General features: G+C 38.7%; 1 protein-coding gene across 7 annotated transcripts in view; it reads left to right on the forward strand.

The window, feature by feature from the left end:
- C2H2orf76 (chromosome 2 C2orf76 homolog) overlaps positions 1-23072 on the forward strand; it is a 102603-nt gene that overhangs the window by 68296 nt on the left and 11235 nt on the right. For all 7 annotated transcript variants that reach the window (XM_053918587.2, XM_045203066.3, XM_045203068.3 and 4 more), the window contains 2 exons: positions 12763-12800; positions 22168-22249. In XM_053918587.2, the coding sequence (XP_053774562.1) occupies positions 12763-12800; positions 22168-22249 (120 nt within the window). The remainder of the gene's footprint in view (positions 1-12762; positions 12801-22167; positions 22250-23072) is intronic.

Below are 23072 nucleotides of genomic sequence, written 5' to 3' on the forward strand. Positions count from 1 at the left end.
TTAAAATGTAGTAATAAGGCAGTAAGCTGGGTTTCACTATTTGTTATAAAGATGGTACAGTTAATTATTAACCTTCAGCATAGTGATACTCACCAAACTTTGAGACTTCTCTTGAGAATTATGATATACCCAATAAATATTTCTGTTAATTGGTGTAGACATTTTACAGTATAAATATTTTATTGCCTTAAATCATTTTTTGGAGTAGCTTTTAATTCTGTTCCCTTTTGGTAGAGCAACTTATGACCTAAAATTCTTTGAAATCACAGTCTTCCCGTGCATATGCATTTTAATATCCAGAGACTAATGTGAGGTCATAAAGGATAGCCAAGAAGAGGTTGAAGGCACTGAGTGGAAAGTACTTTGATTTATTGGACATAAAGGATTTACATACTAAATATTAAATAAGAGGAATAAAAAGCATGATTAAGTAAATATAAAATTTCTCAGTTCTGGCTTTCATGCCTTTCAAAGCGTAATACCTTAAGCTTTAATCAATCTACAGATGCCATTTCATTAGAATAATTATATATGGCTCTCTTTTTTGTATGGTCTATATGGATATTCAAACTTGTATTTCACATAAATTCTTTTGAAAAATACGTTTTAGATAATGAAAGTATCAGAACATCTGACTGCTAATCATTATTCTAGATGATGTGCCTTTTACCTTATTAACATCCTTTTGTCCTGGTATTCCTATATTATTAAGAGAAATTGACAGAAAAACATGGATACATTTATCTGTGAAGAAATTAAAGAAGTATTAGGGTTTAGACAGACTTCAAGTGATTCTGTCTGAGTTTGGCTCTTCAACAGTCTGCTGCTTTGTGTTCAATAAGAAAGGTTGAAGTGTTATTTTCTCCCCCCGTCATTGTCTTCCAGTACTGTTACATGCCCAGTGGGAATAGAACACTTTGGGTGGTGGGGAGTGGAAAGGGCACAGAGGTGAATTTCAGTTTGTTAGTTGCTCTCTCCATGCCCTTGGATGAAGGGCTGGCCATAGAGATCTATGTCTGAGATTTCTCAGAGCCCTTCATTTATTTATAAATGTATTCCTCCCATTTAACTGGCATCTACATCTATTACTGATTTACCTTTACCAGACTCTGTGTTCCTACAGACAAGGGATGTTTTATTTTTAAATCCTTATTGTCTAGGCATGTCAGTTGTACAGTGTGGGGCTGCTAATCCTGTTTGTTTAATAAGGCTGTATGAGATTAAACAGTATACATGCGAGCATGTTAAATACTCGCAAATATAAAATACTATTTTTATTTTCATGAAGTTACTTTCCTTAAGGGGTTTGCATTGAGGAAACAATACCCACAGATATTGTTTCTGTTAATAATGAAGATTTTGAAGAAGTAAAAACAAGTGAAAGAGTTTTTAACAAAGAATGGACATTAATGCAACACATTGTGCTAGCTTGTCATTTCTCCTTTCTTACCCTCATCCCAAGTCTTACCAATTTCTGTTGGAGAGAAAAATCTGGTGAAAATTTCCATTAAAAGCATTTATCTTCTGCTAAAAATGTGGCCTTATTATTGTGGTTGCAGAACAGTAGAGCAAAAAATATTTCTTTTTTATTATTATTTTATTTTATATTTTTTATTGTTGTTAGAATACAGTTTTCTTCATTTTCCCACCACCACTTTCCCCTGCCCCACCCTCAATCCTATTCCCCTTTGGTTTGTCCATGGGTCCTTATACATGTTCCTTGACGACCCTTCCCTTTCTTTCCCCTGTTATCTCCCTCCCCCCTCCCCTCTGACTACTGACAGTTTGTTCTTTCTTTCAGGGTCTCTGGTTCTATTTTGCTTGTTTGTTTGTTTTGTTGATTAGGTTCCACTTATAGGTCAGATCATATAGTATTTGTCTTTCACTGCCTGGCTTACTTCACTTAGCATAATACTCTCCAGTTCCATCCATGCTGTCATGAAGGGTAGGAGCTCCTTCTTTCTTTCTGCTGCGTCATATTCCATTGTGTAAATGTATCACAGTTTTTTGATCCACTCATTTACTGATGGGCACCTGGGCTGCTTCCAGCACTTGGCTATTGTAAATATTTCTAATTTAAAGGCTCGTTAACAAAATATATAGAACATGATGAATATTTAGTAAGGCCAAACCCCAGTTTTGCAGGTTGATTGTTACAGGCTTTAAGCAAGGTCCTTTTATTAAACAACAACAACAAACTACTATTGGGTTCTCTTAACTTGTCTCCAGTAGTAAACTGCTATCTATCTATATTGAGAAAAAGAGTATAATAGGTAACTCAGAATAATAGGTAGTCCAAAAACCACATTTGTTTATTTTCTTGTATATATCATAAGCTAATTTTTAGCAACTGTGGCATATTTACATTACTAATGTACATATTTTACTTAGATTAGATTTTTCTTTACTTCTTAATAATACATAGGATTAGGCTGACCTTGCCTTAAGAATTGCAATAGATTATTGAAATTTGACTATTTAAAATGATGGGTACCTCAGAGTACTAGTTCTTAACTGGTTATTCTTCTGTATTATTAGAATATAATTAAATCAAGGCCTGTTTTTTAAATAGATCCTTTTTCATTTCATTTCAGTGTTGGAATTCTTGTTGGATTCTTGTTGCCACTCCAGGGCCCTGCCATGCTGAGTTCAGTTGTGTAGGGGGTCAGAGTGCTGCACAGAGTGGGTACTTCCAGAGCATCTCCTGGGGAGGATTTTGTCTGGGAATCAGAGAGGCAGTACTGAGTTTTGTGACTACATCATGGAGGAGGGACACTCTTATTTTCCCTGCAAACTGAGCTTGCACTATCTCAGGAAGGGAAGGAAGTACCCGCCCCCTCCTACAGGCTTGCTGGCACCATCCCCAGTGGGAGATTGTTTGGATCAGCCCTCTCAAGTCCTGGTGGCCCTGCCCAACTGAGCTCAGTTCTTCAGGGGGAAGGCTGTGCTGCTCTGAGCTGGAACATTTGGAATGTGCCTCTCTCGGAGGCTACTGTCTGGGTTCAGGAAGAAGTGCTTGGTCCCCTTCTGCAGGCTCAGTTGGCACCACTCACAATGGGAGATTCTTGATCTATCCACCTGAGCCCCAGTGGCTATGCCTTACTCAGCTTGCTCCTGCAGAGGGGACAGCTGGCTGCACCCAACCTGAACCTGCAGCATGCTACTCCTGGGGGATCTAGAGTTGGACTCTAGCAGAGACTTAGTGGTTTGGCTCTGGAGTAGGGGCCACTTTCCCCTCATTGAGTGCCTGACCACATGGCCCAAGTAGGAGACTCACTAGCCCCATCCTCCTGACCCTGTTTACCCTGTTCTGCTGAGCTCATGACATGTGGAAGGTCTTTCTTGACCAGACAACCTCTGGGGGAGGCAGTGTAGCTGACAGGTGGAGGTGGACCTCAGGGAGTCTCAGACCTTTTATAGATCTACCTACAGTGGAGCTCCCATAAGGCTGTCAGCTGATTTCTCAACAGAAACACTTCAAGCCAGAAGGGGTGGGCATGGAATATTCAAAGTGATAAAAAGCAAGGACCTACAACCAAGACTACTTTACCCAGCAAGGCTAACATTTAAATGTGAAGGAGAAATTAAAAAATCCCCAGACAAAACACATTAAAGGAGTTTATTGCCACCAAACTGGTAATGCAACAAATGTTAAAAGGCCTGCTTGAAGAAGAAAGAACAAAAATAGACAGGAACAAATAAGTACCTATCAATGATAAATTTAAATGTAAATGGATTAAATGCTCCAATCAAAAGACATAGGATAGCTGAATGGGTAAAGACACATGACCCATATATATATAACATATATATACTGTCTACAAGAGACCACCTCAGAAGAAAAGCTATACATAGACTGAAAGTGAAGGGATGGAAAAAAATATATTCCATGAAAATGAAAACAAAGAGAAAGCTAGAGTAGCAATACTTATGTTAGACAAAATACACTTAAAAACAAAGACCATAACAGGAGACCAAGAAGATCATTACATACTAAAGGGATCGATCCAACAAGAGGATATAATTCTTGTAAACATATATGTATTGAACGAGGAGCACCTAAATATACAAAGAAAATCTTGGTGGACATAAAGGGAGGGATTGACAGAAATACAGTTGTAGTAGGATATTTAACACCCCACTGATATCAGTGAATAGACCTTCCAGATGAAAAAATCAGCAAGGTGCTGGATTAGATGGGTTTAATTGATATTTACAGCATATTTCATCCTAAAGCAGCAAAATATACATTCTTCTCAAGTGCATATGGAACATTCTCAAAGATAGACCACATGTTAAGACAAAATAAGTCTCAAAAAATTCAAGAAAATTGAAAATATCAAACATCTCCTCTGATCAAATGGTATGAAACTAGAAATCAACTACAATAAAAACTCTGAAAAGCATTCAACACATGGAGGCTAAATGGCATGTTATTAAATAATGAATTGGTTAACAATGAGAACAAGGAAGAAATCAAAAGTTACCTGGAAACAAATTAAAATGAACACACAACAACCCCAAATCTATGGGATACCATAGAAGCAGTCCTGAGAGGGATGTTTATGGCATTACAGGCATACCTCAAGAAGCTAGAAAGATCCCCAATAAACAATCTAATTCTACACCTAAAAGTACTAGAAAAAGAATAACAAAAAAACCCCAGAGTAAGTAGAAGGAAAAAAATAGTAAAGAATAGAGTGGAAATAAATGACACAGAGACTAAAAAAGACAATACAAACGATTAATGAAACCAAGAGCTGTTTTTTTGAAAAGGTAAACATGACTGATGAACCTTTAAGCAGACTCATCAAGAAAAAAAAGAGAGAGGATCCAAATAAATGAAATCAGAAATGAGAGAAGAGAACTGAACTTCTGGTCAAGATGGCGGCATTGGTAAACATGGCTCGCCTTCTTGCACAACCACATGAAAATTACAACTAAAACACAGAACAACCATTCTATGAACTGTCAGAAATCAAGCTGAATGGAAGTCTGACAACTACAGAGTTAAAGAAACCACATCCATCCAGGCTGGTAGGAGAGGCACAGATGTGGGAAAAGCTGACCACAGACATGTGGTGCCACATCCACATGTAATGGATAAAAATTTGGGAGGGGTATCTCTTGAGTGAGGAGTTCGAGCTCCATATCAGGCTCCCAAGCTCATGGTTCCAGTGATAGGAATATAAGTCCCCATAACTTTTGGCTCCAAAACCAGCAGGGATTGAGTCAGTGGAAGAAACTTCTGGAGTACCAAGCAATTCCTCTTAAAAAACCAACAGACAGACTTACTCAGACTCACTCCCTCTGAGCGTCAGCACTGGAGTTGTAGTTGAAAGGCACCAGTGGCATACAGGGAGGAACTGAAGTGTCTGGCATCAATGCAAGAGCCGAGGGATAGCTTTCTGCCAGACAGAAAGTCGCGCAGAGGCCATTGCCCTTTTCTGAACCCTTCCCCCACAGAGCCACAGAGCTGGGAGGTGGGTGCCATATCTGAGACTCCATAAACCTGGCTAACACTGTTTGCCCCACCCTGAAATCCCCAGAGGCTCTGTACCACCCAACTTACAGTCCCAATCAAGCTGCTTATCCATATGAATGGCTGGTCTTGGCTCATGCCTTACAACTTCCTAAATCCTCTCAAATGAGCAAACACGAGCCTCAATGAGCCCCTCAGCCTCTGTAGTTCTTGCTAAGTTGACCCAGGTCCAGCAATATCAGTAACCGGCCTGGATTCACAGTTTGGCTTTACCTAGGAATCTCCAAGCCCAACACAAGTTAACAGCCACCTCACATTGCTTTAGAGCTCAGGCAGGATGGCCCTGGGTGAAACACTGGTGGGGACTGACCTTGGCCTATACCACCTGGGAAACCCACGAGCCTGCACACCCAGTGGGAAGCTACAGACCAAGTCAGAGTACCACCACTCTGCTCCTGCACAGCTGATCCTCCACAGAGGGTGCAGGTTGATGGTCAGTAGTCACAGTCCTTGCAACTGACTGGCCTGGGTAAACCCCTCCCATTGATCTGCCAACAGCAATCAAGCCTCAACTACAAGAGGAGGGTATACTCAGCCCACACGAAGGGCACACCTTGAGTATCCAGCTTGGGTGATAGGGAAGAGGCTGTGCCACTGGACACTATAGGACACCTACTATATTAGGCCATGTTGCCCAGACAGGGGGTCATAGCAGCTCTACCTAACACATAGGAGCAAACAAAGGGAGGTTACCAGAATGAGGAGACAAAGAAATATGGCCCAAATGAAACATATCGAAACTCCAGATAAGGAACTAAACAAAATGGAGATAAGTACTCTATAAGATGCAGAGTTCAAAACACTGTTTATAAGGATGCTCAAGGAACTCAGTAAGATCCTCAACAGCATGAAAAAGATCCAGTCAGAAATGAAGGATACACTGATTGAAATAAAGAACAATTTACAGGGAGACAACAGTAGAGTTGATGAAGCTGAGAAACAAATCAATGGGAACCTAAGGACACAAAAGACAACCAATCAGAACAACAAGAAGAAATAAGAATCCAAAAAAATATATAAAAGGACAGTATAAGCAGCCTGTGGAACAACTTCAAGTGATCCATATCCACATCATTGGGGTGCCAGAAGCAGAAGAAAAAGAGCAAGAAATTGGAAATCTATTTGAAAAACTAATGAAAGAAAACTTCCTGAATTTGGTGAAGGAAATAGACATGCAAGTCCAAGAAGCACAGAGAATCCCAAACAAGATGGATGCAAAGAGGCCCACTCCAAGACACATCATAATTAAAATGCAAAAGGTTAAATATAAAGAGAGAATCTTAAAAGCAGCAAGAAAAAAGAAGTTAATTACCTACAGGGGAGTTCCCATAAGACTTCCACCGATTTATCAACAGAAATTTTGCAGGTTAGAAGGGACTGGCAAGAAGTATTCAAAGTCATGAAAAGCAGGGACCTACAGCCAAGATTGCTCTACCCAGCAAAGCTGTCAGTTAGAGGCGAAGAGCAGATAAAGAGTTTCCCAGACAAAAAGCTGAAGGAGTTCATTATCACCAAACCATTATTATATGAAATGTCAAAGGAACTTATTTAAGAAAAAGAAAAGGATCAAAATTATGAATAATAAAAACATTTATCAACAATTGAATCTAAAAAACAAACTAAGCAAAGAAGAAGAACAGAGACAGAATCATGGATATAGAGAGCATTCTGATGTTTCCAAATGGGAGGGGAGTGTGGAGGAGAATGGGTGAAGAGGTGAGGGGATTAAGAAGTACAAATTGGTAGTTACAGAATACCCATGGGGATGTCAAGTACAGTATAGGAAATGGAGTAGCCAAAGAACTTATATGCATGACCCATGGACATGAACAATGGTGTGGGGATTGCTTTCAGGAGTAAGGGGTGCTGGGTAGAGGAGGAAAATTGGGCTAACTGTAATAGCATAATTAATAAAATAATTTTTTTACAAAAAGAACTAAAAACTGACATTACAGAAATACAAAGGATTGTAAGAAAATACTATGAACAATTATATGCCAACAAGTTGGACAACCTGGGTGAAATGGATAAATTCCTAGAAACACGATCTTCCAAAACTGAATCAGGAAGAATCAGAAAGCCTGAATATACCAATTACAACTAATGAAATTGAAACAGTAATAAAAAAACTCCTAGCAAACAAAAGTCCTTGACTGAATGGCTTCACAGGTTAATTTTATCAAACATTCAAGGAAGAACTAATGCCTGTCCTTCTCAAACTATTTCAAGAATTCAAGAGAAGACTCTAAGTTCATGTTATAAGGCTAGCATTATCCTAATTTCATATTCAGATGTAGACACTACAAAGAAAGAAAATTATAGGCCAATATCCCTGGTGAACATAGATGCTAAAATCTTCAACAGAATATTAGCAGACTGGATCCAGCAGTGCATTAAAAAGATCATACACCATGATCAATTGGGATTTATTCCTGGGATGAACACAGTACAATATTAGCAAATCAGTAAATGTGATGTATCATATAAACAAAATAAAGGATAAAAATCACATGATCATATCAATTCACAAGCATTTAATAAAATCCAGCACTCATTTATGATAAAAACTCTCAGCAACGTGGGAATAGAAGGATCATACCCCAAGATAATAAAGGCCATATATGACAAACCCACAGCCAACATCATACTCGATGGGCAATAACTAAAAATATTTTCCTTAAGAATAGGAACAAGACAGGGATGTCTGCTTTTACCACTCTTATTTAATATAGTGCTGGAAGTTCTAGCCACGACAATGAAACAAGATGGAATAAAAGGCATCCAAATTGGAAAGGAGGAAGTAAAACTGTCATTATTTGCAGATGACATGATATTGTATACAGAAAACCCTAACATTTCAGGATGCAAAATTAACATTCAGAAATCAGTGCCGTTTCTGTAGACCAATAATGAACTATCAGAGAGTTCAGAAATAACCCCATTTATTATTGCAACAAAAAATACAAGATACCCAGGAATACATTTAATCAAGGAGTTAAGAGATCTATACTAGGAAAATTATAAGACACTGAAGAAAAAAATTGAAGAAGACACAAATAAGTGGAAGCATATACTGTTTATGGAGAGAAAAAAATTAACATCATTAAAATACCCATACTGTCCTAAACAATCTACAGATTCAACAGAATTCCTATTAAGATACCAATGGCATACCCCACAGATCTAGAACAAATATTCCAAAAATGTATATGGAGCCACAAAAGACCCTGAATTGTCTCAGAAATCTTGAGAAAAAAGAACAAAGTTGGAGGTATCACACTACCTGATATCAAACTATACTACAAGGCCATAGTAATCAAAACAGCCTCATATTGGCACAAGAACAGGCATATAGATCAATGGACCAGATTAGAGAGTACAGAAATAAACCCATGTCTTTATGGTTGATTAACATTTGACAAAGGAGACAAGAACATACAGTGGGATAAAGATAGCCTTTTCAATAAATGAAGTTGGGAAAATTGGACAGATACATGCAAACAAAATAAACTAGAACACCAATTTATACCATACACAAGAATACACTCAAAATGGATGAAATACTTAAGTGTAAGTTGGGAAACCATAAAATCCTAGATGAAAACATAGGCTGTAAAATTTCAGACATTTCTTGTAGCAATATTTTTGCAGATATATCTCCTCTGGCAAGAGAAGCAAAGGAAAAAAAATAAACAAATAGGACTACATCAAACTAAAAAGCTTTTGCACAGCAAAAGACACCATCAATGAAATGAAAAGGGAACCCGCTGTATGGGAGCACATATTTGCCAGTGATACATCTCATAAGGTGTTAATTTCCAAAATATATAAAGAACTTATGCTATTCAACACCAAGAAGAAAAAGCCAATTAAACAATGGGCAAAGGATCTGGATAGACCCTTCTCTAAAGAGGACATACACATGGTCAATAGACATAGGAAAAGATGCTCAATGTCACTAATCATCAGAAAAATACAAATTAAAGCCACAATGAGATATCACCTCATACCTGTCAGAATGGCCATCATTAACAAAAAGTGAAGGCAAAATGTAGAGAAAAGGGAACCCTACTGCATTATTGGTGAGAATGCAAACTGATGCAGCCACTGTTGAAAACAGTATGGAGGTTCCTCAAAAAAATTAAAAATGGAACTGCCTTTTGACCAACAATTACACTTCTGGGAATATTCCTGAAGAGACCTAAAATGCTAATTCAAAAGAATATGTGCACCCCTGTGTTCACAGTGGCGTTTTTTACAATACCCAAGATCTAGAAAGAGCCCAAGTGCCCATCAGTATAGGAGTGGATAAAGAAGCAGTGGTACATTTACACACAGAGATAAAACATAAGACACAGATGACAATGTGGTGACATCCAGAAGGAAAGGGGATGGTGGGGTAGGTGGAGGTAGGCAAAGTGGGGTAGGGGGAAATGGGGATGGAAAGAGACTTCATTTAGGGTGGTAGACACATGAGGCAGTCTGCAGATGATGTTTGGTTGAGTTGTACACTTGAAACCTGTAAGATTTTATGTACCAATGTCACCCCAATAAATTCAATTTTTAAAAAAGATAAAAAGACTAAGGAGTGAAGGAGGGATTGGATACAGCAGGTTAGATGGTGTAAGCCTGTGAAATAGTAGAAAACCAGGGGGCTGATACTGTATTCTTTGTGTATTAGCAGCTTTTTCAGATTACCAGTGATCTTTGATAGTGTTTGAATTCTTGGAATGGTAACGACTTGTCATCGTGATCATTTGACCCACCACTTCCCCCCGCCCCTCATCACTATATCTATTTTGAGAGAGTAGATATTTTGGACCTGTTTTTGTTAATGTCTTTTAAGTTAAGACAATATTTTTACATTGTTTGCTATTATTAGCATTTAGTGACTTCAAAAATCAGGATAGAGTAATGTAGTTCAATTTCTTCCAAGGGAAGTGTGCTTAGTTGACTTCAGGTTATGACACACACACAGTTATGTGTGTGTCAAAGAACAAAGCTTTAAAATGTCTGTATACAGTGATTTTTAATTTTAATGGTATGCAAATGAATTTTTCTTTTACTATATACTTGATTTTTAAAAGAACCTGATCATAAGTTAAGGATTTAATTTCTCAATTTCATAGCCACCGTTCTCTCATATCACTTAAAAAATTTGAAATGGGGAACCAAGATGGAGGCGTAGGTAGACACACTGCGCCTCCTCGCACAACCAGAACTGACAGAAAATCGAACGGCAAGGAAGTCTGACACCAAGGAGATAAAAAATAAACATTCATCCAGACTGGTAGGAGGGGCGGAGACGGGCAGCCTGGGTGGAGAGGACTTGCCTTCCCCTGGCGGGACTGAGACTGCCGGAGTGTGGGACGAATGGGACAGGCAGTCAGACCACTAGCAGACCCTGAGGTCCTACATTCGCACACAGATAAACCAAGAGGGCCATACTCAGAGTGGCAGAGAATGGAGCAGGCAGAGTGGCTGGTAGCAGACCCCACGGCCCCACATTCATGCATAGATAAACCAGGATGAATGGCGAGGAGCGAAGCAGACTGCATAACCCAGGGCTCCAGCATGGGGAAATAAAGCCTCAAACCTCTGAGTGGAAAAACCTGTGGCGTTTGGGGCGGCAGCAAGAAAAATTCCAGCCTCACAGGAGAGATTATTGGAGAGACCCATAGGGGCCTAGAGTGTGCACAAGCCCACCCACTCGGGAACCAGCACCAGAGGGGCCCAATTTGATTGTGGGGAGCAGAGGGAGTGATTGAAATCTGGTGAAGACTGGAGCTGGCACCATTGTTCCCTCTTGGCCCCTCCCGGACGTACAGCATCACCCCGCCCCTGGGAACGCAGTGACCAGCATTACCCCGCCCCTGGGAACACCTAAAGCTCCGCCCCTTTAAGTAACAAAAGCACCAAGACAAAAAAAAAAAAAAATGGCCCAAATGACAGAACACTTCAAAGCTTCAGAAATAATTCAACTAAGCAGTGAACAGATAGCCAACCTATCAGATGCACAGTTCAAAACACTGGTTATTAAGACGCTCACAGAATTGGTTGAATTTGGTCGAAAACTAGATGAAAAAATGAAGGCTATGCTAAGAGAGACAAAGGAAAATGTACAGGGAACCAATAGTGATGGGAAGGAAACTGGGACTCAGATCAACGGTGTGGACCAGAAGGAAGAAAGAAACATCCAACCAGAAAAGAATGAAGAAACAAGAATTCGGAAAAATGAGGAGAGGCTTAGGAACCTCCAGGACATCTTGAAACGTTCCAACATCCGAATTATAGGGGTGCCAGTAGGAGAAGAGGAAGAACAAAAAATTGAAAACTTATTTGAACAAATAATGAAGGAGAACTTCCCTCATCTGGCAAAGGAAATCCAGGAAGCTCAGAGAGTCCCAAAGAAGCTGGACCCAAGGAGGAACACACCAAGGCATATTATAATTACATTCCCCAAGATTACACAGAAGGAGAGAATCTTACAAGCAGCAAGAGAAAAGAACACAGTTACCTACAAAGGAGTTCCCATAAGACTGTCAGCTGATTTCTCCAAAGAGACCTTAGAGGCAAGAAGGGGCTGGCAAGAAGTATTCCAAGTCATGAAAGGCAAGGACCTACATCCAAGATTGCTCTATCCAGCAAAGCTTTCATTTAGAATGGAAGGGAAGATAAAGTGCTTCTCAGATAAGGTCAAGTTAAAGGAGTTCATCACCACCAAGCCCTTATTATATGAAATGTTAAAGGGACTTATCTAAGAAAAAGAACATAAAAAATAGGAACAGTAAGAATGACAGCAAACTCACAGTTATTAACAACCACACCTAAAACAAAAATAAAAGCAAACTAAGCAAACAACTAGAACAGGAACAGAACCACAGAAATGGAGCTCACCTGGAGGGTTATCAACAGGGGAGTGGGAGGGGGAGAGAGGGGGGAAAGGTACAGAGAATAAGTAGCATAAATGATAGGTGGAAAATAGACAGGGGGAGGGTAAGAACAGTGTAGGAAATGTAGAAGCCAAAGAACTTATAAGTATGACCCATGGACTTGAACTATAGGGGGGGGATGTGGGAGGGAGGGGGTGAGCAGGATGGAGTGGAGTGGGGGGGGGAATGGAACAACTGTAATAGCATAATCAAAAAATATATTTTAAAAATTTGAAATGAAGTTTTAGAATAATCTTTGTAAAAAGACAAATTGTTTTTTTCTTTCAGATAAATTAAAGATTATTCATCAAGCACATAAATCAAAGGTACGTTTCATATGTATGGTGTCTGGCACATAGCGCATAATTTTGGTTGACTTCGTGAATAAATGAATACATTTACTTCTAAAATATTTTCATCATCATAACATTTTTTATTTCATAAATACCCTTTCTGCAGCTTTACTTTTTCATTAAAGAAAATTCTAAGTCATAACCCTGTTTAGTAGATCCTTTAAAAAGTGTTAATTTTTTTAAAAAGGATACATGTAATATATCAAGCAAATATGTAACATAAAATAAGCTTAAAACTTTGTAAATTCTAGTGACATATAAAGGAAGCCACTTATTTGGCAAACCAGTCTCTTTCATTTTCTTAATCCTATACAGAAATAAAGTAGCCAAAAGCAAATAAAAATAATCTGCTTTTTCTGACTTGACTCTCATGTTGTGTAAGAGAAGGCCCAGGACTGTGGCTTTGGGGGGCAAACCTTCTAACTCCACAGAGGGCATGGCCTGCAGTCCCAATGAACGTTGTCTCACCTGCCCCAAAGAGAACTGTGTATTTATATGTGTATTGTGTGTTTACATTTCTGTTTCATTACTTTTTCAGAGTAATTTTTTTATGAAGTCACAATCAAAGGTTTGCTTCTTACACAGGCAGACTACAGTGATCCTTTTTCTTGAATGTGAATGACCCTTACATTTACTCCTAATTATGGTAGTAATCTTACTCTTATTTTTATTTTTTAAATATATTTTATTGATTATGCTATTACAGTTGTCCCATTTTACCCCCTTCACTCCCCTCCGTCCTGCACACCTCCTCCCTCCTACTTTCCCCCCGCCTATAGTTCATGTCCATGGGTCATACATATAAGTTCTTTGGCTTCTACATTTCTTGTACTATTCTTAACCTCCCCTGTCTATTTTCTACCTACCATTTATGCTACTTATTCTCTGTACCTTTCCCCCCTCTCTCCCCCTCCCACTCCTCTGCTGATAACCCTCCAGGTGATCTCCATTTCTTTGGTTCTGTTCCTGTTCTAGTTGTTTGCTCAGTTTGCTTTTGTTTTTGTTTTAGGTATGGCTGTTAATAACTGTGAGTTTGCTGTCATTCTTACTGTTCCTATTTTTTATGTTCTTTTTCTTAGATAAGTCCCTTTAACCTTTCATATAATAAGGGCTTGGTGGTGATGAACTCCTTTAACTTGACCTTATCTGAGAAGCACTTTATCTTCCCTTCCATTCTAAATGAAAGCTTTGCTGGATAGAGCAATCTTGGATGTAGGTCCTTGCCTTTCATGACTTGGAATACTTCTTGCCAGCCCCTTCTTGCCTCTAAGGTCTCTTTGGAGAAATCAGCTGACAGTCTTATGGGAACTCCTTTGTAGGTAACTGTGTTCTTTTCTCTTGCTGCTTGTAAGATTCTCTCCTTCTGTGTAATCTTGGGGAATGTAATTATGATGTGCCTTGGTGTGTTCCTCCTTGGGTCCAGCTTCTTTGGGACTCTCTGAGCTTCCCGGACTTCCTGGAAGTCTATTTCCTTTGCCAGATTGGGGAAGTTCTTCATTATTTGTTCAAATAAGTTTTCAATTTTTTGTTCTTCCTCTTCTCCTACTGGCACCCCTATAATTCGGATGTTGGAACGTTTCAAGATGTCCTGGAGGTTCCTAAGCCTCTCCTCATTTTTCCGAATTCTTGTTTCTTCATTCTTTTCTGGTTGGATGTTCTTTCTTCCTTCTGGTCCACAACATTGATTTGAGTTCCAGTTTCCTTCCCATCACTATTGGTTCCCTGTACATGTTCCTTTGTTTCTGTTAGCATAGCCTTCATTTTTTCATCTAATTTGTGACCAAATTCAACGAATTTTGTGAGCATCTTGATTACCAGTGTTTTGAACTGTGCATCTGATAGGTTGGCTATCTCTTCGTCGCTTAGTTGTATTATTTCTGGAGCTTTGATGTGTTCTTTCATTTAAGCCATTTTTTTTTGTCTTGGCACGCCTATTGCATAAAGGGGCGGAGCCTTAAGTGTTCCCCAGGGTACGGTAACCCTGGTTGCTGTGGTGTGGGGCTGTCTGTGGGGGAGGGGTCTGAGAGGGCACAATGGCCGCTGCTCTACTCTCTGCTAGTTTTGAGTCACTCCCTCTGCTCCCCACAATCAAATTGGGCCCTTATGGCGCTGATTCCCGGGTGGGTGGGCCTGTGTACATTCTAGGACCCTATGGTTCTCTCCAGTGAACTCTCCTGTGAGGCTGGGAGTTTCTTCTGCTGCTACCTCAACCCCCACAGGTATTTTCAACCAGTGGTTTGGCGCTTTATTTCCCCAGGCTGGAACTCTGGGTTGCATGGTCTGTTCCGGGGTCCTCCAGGTGCTGCCTTGACCGCCAGCTGCAGCCTTGCCCGCCTCACTCCACAATCCACCACCGTGCTGGGTTTGCCAGTTGCTGTCTGGCCTGCCCCGGTCCTCCAGCCACTGCCTTTCCACCAGTCCTCTCTGCCCGGGCTGCCTGTCTCCGCCCTTCGTACTGGTCTGGATGAATGTGTCTTCTTTATCTGCTTGGTTGTCCGACTTCCATACATTTTGATTTTCTGTCAGTTCTGGCTGTTTTTTTGTTTTTAACTTGTTGTTCCTCTTTTGGTTGTGTGAGGAGCACAGTGTGTCTACCTACACCTCCATCTTGGCCGGAAGTCAGTAATCTTACTCTTACACAAACTCCTCAAGGATGGGTGAACAAATCTTATTCTTCATAGCACCAACACTTAGTACAGTGCCTCATTCATAGGAATGTTTCCATAACAACTTTTGAATGAAGTATTTATTTATGAATTTACTTAGTATCATTCCCTTCTCTGGTCATAGTTACCTTCCATAAGCTCCGTCAGCTTTCAAATAAGTGTATACCAGAGATTGTAAAGAAAATAACATGAGGGTATATATGTTGACTATGAATTTGTAACTTAAAAAATAAGTTTTTCCTGTAATTTGAAACAACACATTTATTTTCTTATAGTTCTGGAGGCCAGAAGTCTGAAATCAGTTTCACTGGCTAAAATCAAGGTATTGGCAGGGCTGGTCCTTTCTAATAACTTTATGTTTATATGTGTATATTTATACATACACATGTATATAAGATATACACACACACACACACACGAAGTATTGCATATTTTAACAGTATCCATTGTCAGATGTTTTCAAATTAGTGCTCACATATGTCTGGGGCTGTGGTTTAGAATCTGTACTTTGTGTGGATGGTAGAACTTCTCTCCACTGTACCTGGCCACAGACTCTATCCATTTTCTCTTCTCCAGGCCAGGAACGTTTACAGCCTCATCTAAACTGTAGAGAATAGGAAGCTTGGTTTTACTGTAGAGGGGGTGTGTGTGTGTGTGTGTGTGTGTGTGTACATATATATATATATATATATATATATATATGTATGTATGTATATATATATGTATATAGTTAAAACTAAACAATATGCTCTTTGAAAAGGCCCTCCGGGATATCTAGGTTCAAGGAAGCTACCTCATGACTATGATCTCATCTAAAATGTGCCCTGTAAGTAATCTAGAATTTTTAAAAATAAAATATGTTAACTGTACCATAACAAACTTACCAACATAAGCTAACAACAGTGAGCTAAGTATCATAAAACAAAAGAGAGAGAGAGAGAGAAAGAGAAAAGAAAAGAAAGAGGAAAGAAATGGTTGTAGGGTATGTCATGCCATTCTCCATTTTTACTTTGTTAAGCTTGTTCATTTTGCTCGTTTCCTAAAAAATGATAATTAATAAATAAATTGTTCCTTTATCCTAATGAAGACCTAGTTCAATGTATTCAAATAATCAATATTATGACATTTTTTTAAAAACCAGGAAATTTTCTTCCTGTAGTTGGAAATATATTAGAGTTGTTTCATATATTTAAATGTGTTTTATCCTGGCAGGTTAGAGTTGTACAATTAGGGCTTATTTTTCCACCTGAACAATGTATTTATTTAAAAAGGGATTCCCAAAACAAATTAAGTTACTTAGACTGTTTCTGGAATCAGAATTTATAAACTTTTATCCAAACTATAACAAATTTAGTTAAGTAGACATCAGGGGATGATTCTTCAAGTTTCCTCTTCAAGTTCCATTAAGAAAGGGGTCAATATATTTTTACAGAAACCGTTTTAAAACTTTAGAGTAACCTCTCCCACATATCCTTATCTGTGCCTTAGCCAGCTCCCAGACCTTTGTCCCATCACCCATCTTTCATTCTTCACCTGCAGGGCCTTGAGCATCTCTGAATCCAGCCTATCAGTTTTCCAACCCAGCTATAATTTTAGTCTCCTTCTTCAGTCAAAGGAAAGGGCTCCCAAATAACTCCTATATCTTAATGAATTTGTTCACAAAGGTAATTTTCCCCATTCCCCCAAGTTTCTAAGTTTAGAATAACTTTCTTAATTACAATTACCAGGTGTGTACAGAAATTTCTTCCCATCACCACAATAAAAAGGCTGTCTGGATACTGTCCTACCAGAACCTTCCATTTGGACTGTGAGCTCATTGTTTGTTGAACGAATAAATCAATACAGTGCAAATAATTATCATAATATCATTTATGGTTATGAAGAAAATGTATGTATATTATGGATTGTAATCTGTAGGCTATTGGTAAAGTCAGAATAATTCCTGTTAAAAAGATTCAAAATAAAAACTCTAATTTCTATCTTATATTTTGTGAGTTTAAAAACCAGATAGTTATACTTGTAAAAAGTTTATGAAGGGAAGAACCCTGAAATAAACTTTATATGAAATGCTTGAGATCTTTAAGAAGAAAATTTGAGATGCCCCTAAGGGTATTTAGTTGTCCAGACTCATTGAACTGAACTCCTGAAGATATGTACATTTTATTTATGTGAAATTCTACCTCAATTTAATTTTTTTTAGAAGTACAACATGTGAAGAGGGGTCCAAAATAAGACTTAAATAGAAATGCTTACGATATTTTGCAACATGAAGCTATTAGGTCTTTATTCATTTACAAATTTAATACCACTCCAACAAAATCCTAACAACAGTTTCATGTATATGAATATTCATATATACATAAATATATGAAAATGATTGTAAAAGTATTATGCAAAATATAAATAATGAAGAATAGTCAGGAAAATCAGAGAAATGAGTGGCTATAGCATAAATTAGACATATTATAAAACTATAATAATTAAAACAGTGTGGTACTGTCACATGAACTGTTCCATAGGGTAAAATTGAAGGTCCAAAAAAGGACCCAAATATATATGGGAAATTAGTTTAGAGTAAATATGGCATTTCAAATCTATAGAAGGTTTAATAAACGTTATTGGGACAACTGTGTAGACATCTAGAAAAAGGTTAAATTTAATCCAAATCCTTTTTTTTATACTAAAATAAATACCCATTGGATTAATGGCTTAAATGGAAAATGAAACCCATACATGTGGATAGAGATGAAACAGATGGAACATGAGTGGATAATTTGTTCCAGCTGGGTGATGGGTACATGGAGGGTTGATCGTACTATTCTCTACATTGTGTGTTCGAAATTTCTCATAATTAAAAATTTAATGAATGAAATCAATTAAAACACTTGAAGAAAACATGAAATTTTAAAAGTAATCTTTGAGTGAAGGTCTTTCTAAGTATGAAGAAAATAAACCATAGAGTAATTATATTTCATTATGTATTCAAAAAACATTCAGCACTTCTATTTAAAAATGCTATAGAAAAATCAAAGAACAAAGGAAAACTGAGGGAAAATTTTCTAATTTATAGGAAAGGCCTAATTTTTTTTAGTATATAATGGTACTAAATATATATACATGTATATATATAGTAATAAATGATATTCTACAATCCTTTTTTAAAAATTATCCTACAAGTTAATTAAAAAGCAGAAAATATTCAAACTTTTCCCATAATAAAATAAATACAAATTAAGACTACACTTAATTTATATGTTTTAAGTTGGCAAAGATCATAAGGTTTTGATAATACAGTGTGTCAGCAAGGGTGTGGTAGTGTTAATGTAAATTGGTACCAATTCTCTGGAGAGTAACTTAACAAATTAAAGTTTGTCAAAATAAAATTTTTCAAAATAAAAGTTGCCAGTACTCTCTGACCCAACATTTCTACTTCTAGGATTTATCTTAACAGATAAAATGTGTACATACATGTACAGGGATATTTGTTGCAGGTTTGTGTGTGATAACAAGAGATTGGTAACAACCTAAATGCCATCAATGGGGAGTCTGTGTGTGTGTCTGTGTGTCCCTTCAATATAATGTACTGTGTGTCCCTTCAATGGAATGTACTGCAGTCTTGATAAATTATGAGGCAGCTCTTACAGTGAATTTGAAAGGTTTTAAGCTATAATTTAGGAGGAAAAAGTAAAGTGTGAGAACACAGCATGTGATAGCTAGTATTTGCTTGAGGACATTTACATGCACAACTGTGCCTGCATGTACACATACAAGGTAGTCTCTGTGTGGCTCACAGGAATTAGTACCAGTTCTGTAGAGAAGCGCCACGGAGCCGATGGATAGGGCTTGGGAGGAGACTTACTTTCACTCTATCCATATGTACTTAGAGAATTTTGTATCATGAGTATGTATTACCTCTTCTAAAATGACTTTTTAATAAAGTTTTTTCCTTTTGATCTGTGTGTTCTGGAGGTCAAGCCTCTGTGCTCTCTTGTGAGGGAGGTTGTGACCCGTAGATCATGGCTTCTGGGCTTTTTTTTTTGGCTGCTGAGAGGCCTTCTGTCAATACCGCCTCTTAGCCACATTCTAGAAATAGAATACGTTGCTACACAGCTGCATTCTGGCTGACAAGTGGTGCTGTGTGTGCAACTAGTGGTCACCTCTGTATGCTTTTTAGAGGCAGATGTCAACTCAAAATATTCTCCTATATTTATGACTTTAAACTGGATTTGTAAATATTATTGGAGACCAAACTCATCTACCCCCACCCCAAATCACACAGAGAAATGTGACAGTTAGTATGACTTGGGATCAAGTGTTTATTAGCTAAGGCAAGGTTTTTAGACATGTGGACTTTTGGCCATTGAGGTAAATTTGTTTCTCTCAGAAGTCAGACTCATCAGAGCTCAGACCTTGGTTCCATGGCTGACCAGCCATGTACTCTGGGCCTGTTTTTCAACCTATCTTATTTGTCCTGGAATATTGTCAGGATGAGATGATAATGATGATGATGATGATGGCAACTGCAGCAGGAGTGGCAACAAGAAAATACTTAAGAGCTAACAGAGTTCCTTTTTTTTGATATAGTTTATTGATTATGCTATTATAGTTGTCCCATTCTTTTCTCCCCTTTATTCCCCTCCATCCTGCACCCCCCTTCCCACCAGCATTCCCCTCCTCCCCTGAGTTCATGTCCATGGGTCATACATATAAGTTCTTTGGCTTCTCCATTTCCTATACTATTCTTAACCTCCCCCTGTCTATTTTTACCTACCATTTATGCTTCTTATTCTCTGTACCTTTTCTCCCATCCCCCTTAGCCCTCTCCCCACCTATAACCCTCCATGTGATCTCCATTTCTGTGATTCTGTTCCTGTTCTAGTTGTTTGCTTAGTTTTTATTTTTCTTTTCTTTGGTTCAGTTTTGATAGTTGTGTGTTGTCATTTTACTGTTCATATTTTTGATCCTCTTCTTTTTCTTAGATAAGTCCCTTTAACATTTCATATAATAACATCTTGGTGATGATAAACTCCTTTAGCTTTACCTTGTCTGAGAAGCACTTTTTCTGCCCTACCATTCTAAATGATAGCTTTGCTGGATAGAGTAATCTTGGATGTAGGTCCTTGCCTTTCATGACTTTGAATACTTCTTTCCAGCCCCTTCTTGCCCATAAAGTTTCTTTTGAGAAATCAGCTGATAGTCTTCTGGGGACTCCTTTGTGTTTTCAAATAAGTTTTCAGTTTCTTGCTCTTCCTCTTCTCCTTCTGGCACCCCTATAATTTGGATGTTGGAACACTTAAAGTTGTCCTGGAGGGTTCCTAAGCCTCTTTTTGGTTTTTTTTGAATTCTTGTTTCTTCATTCTGTTCTGGTTGAATGTTTATTTCTTCCTTCTGGTCCAAATGTTGATTTGAGTCCCAGTTTCCTCCCCTTCAATGTTGGTTCCCTGTACATTTTCCTTTATTTCAGTTTTCATAGCCTTCACTTTTTCCTCTATTTTGTATTTGTACTAAATCATTTCTGTGAACATCCTGATTACCAGTGTTTTGAAGTGTGCATCTGATAGGTTGGCTATCTCTTTGTTGCTTAATTGTATTTTTTCTGGAGCTTTGACCTGTTTTTTCATTTGGGCAATATTTCTTTTTCTTGGTGCACCTGCCACATTGTAAGGGGCGGAGCCTTAGGTATTCACCAGGGCGGGGCAACCCACTTGCAACATTGTGGCACTGTATGTGGGGGAGGGGTCCAAAAGGGAACAGTGCCATTTGCCTGGCTCTTGGCTGGCTTTCAGTCACTTTCCCCCCTTCTCACAAGCAAATTGGGCCCTTTGTTGCTGATTCCTGAGTATGTGGGCTTGTGTACGTTCTAGGACCCTGTGGGTCTCTCCAACAAACTCTCCTGTGAGGCTGGGAGTTTCTCCCACTACTGCAACCCCCATAGATGTTTACAGCCAGAGGTTTTGAGGCTTTATTTCCCCATGCCGGAACCCTGGGTTTCGTGGTCTGTCTTGATCTACAGTCATTCCTCCTGGTTTATCTGCACACAAATGTGGGACTGCCCTATCCTCCAGTCGCCGCCTCGGCACTCAACCTCTCCGCCCCAGCTGCCCATCTCTGCCCTTCCTACCAGCCTGGATGAATGTTTCTGCTTTAATCCTTTGGTTGTCAGACCTCCATACAGTTTGGTTTCTGGCAGTTGTGGTTGTTTTTTGTTTTTAAATTTATTGTTTTCCTTCTTTTGGTTGATCTACCTCTGCCTCCATCTTGGCCATATGCTCCCAGAATTCTTGCTACGTGGCTGATACTTCATCTCATTTCATCCTCACCACAAAGCAATAGAGAAGATGTATTATTCTTCCCCTTTTTTACAGATGAGGAAACTGAGTCTAAGGCTATGTAGTTTGTTGAGAACATACATCTGGGCATTGGTGGAGCCTGAATTTTAACCCAGATTGAGCTCCAAAGCTCTGTGCTACAGAACTGTCTCCCTAGTGCTTTCCATAGTGTGTGCGCTTTGTAGATACTCACTATCTGTCCACTTCTGTCCTTACAATGATGGGAGTAGAATATGGCTTGATTATTGCTGTGACCTGAAGTAACAATTCTGTATCTTTGAGAAATCTTACCAAATATGAAGCACATAGAAGTACTGATAAAGTGCAGATTTTCTTTCTTTCTAGACAAATGAACTTGTGATGAATTTGGAAGATGATGACAGACTCCTGTTGAAAGAAGACAGCACTCTGAAAGCAGCTGGAATCGGTGAGAACAAGTGCCGTGCACTGCCCGCAAGGTGCCAGGCTGTGTGGGATCGCCTGTCTGATTAGATTTGGATAACTCACCACAAAGTGAATGCTGCCTTTTGTGCCCTTTCCACTCTCTGGTAATTATTCAGAGGAGGGGGACGAGGATGATGTACATTCAGATCATTTGACTGAGGGCAGTGGTTGTCTGCTCTCTAAATGTTCCAAATGCAAATAGTTCTTTTCAGAAGGTATGCTCAGAATTCTGCTGAGGGTTATTTTAAATGATTGACAGGTTATTACTCAATAACCTGCTTACTCTTATCAGCATCATTTGAATTGATGGTTTGAGAGGCCTGGTAGAACTGATGTGGAATGATGAAGTGAGATGTTGTTTGTAGAAGATGCAGCATGGTTTCTGATAGTTGTCTGAGTTACTCAGGGCCAACCAAGCCGTGGAATTTCAAAGAGGAGCCTAGTGTGGGGAGTTGAAAAATGGCTAGATTTAGCATTTCAACCTGGAAAAGGCATGTAGTTCTAGTTTAAAGAAATACTATGTTACATATCTTGTGACCATTAGAGGTCACTCTAATTCTACTGATATGTACACCTAAAGATTATCTAGCCCTAGGAGTGAAGATTTTAAAAGAGGTGTGAGCAGGTGAAGGCATTGTGCCTCTGACAGAGCTTTGTGGTCAGTGACTCTAAAGAAACAGCATGAGTCACACTTCATAATTATATACATGCACCGGTTAAGGAGCACTCTCAGTGAGGTCCATGTGAGGAAGACTTACATTTTTTTGACAGATGTTGAGTTATTTTAGTCACAAATGTCAGGAATT

This window comes from Desmodus rotundus, chromosome 2 (genome assembly GCF_022682495.2).
Source record: "Desmodus rotundus isolate HL8 chromosome 2, HLdesRot8A.1, whole genome shotgun sequence".
NCBI lineage: Eukaryota > Metazoa > Chordata > Mammalia > Chiroptera > Phyllostomidae > Desmodus > Desmodus rotundus.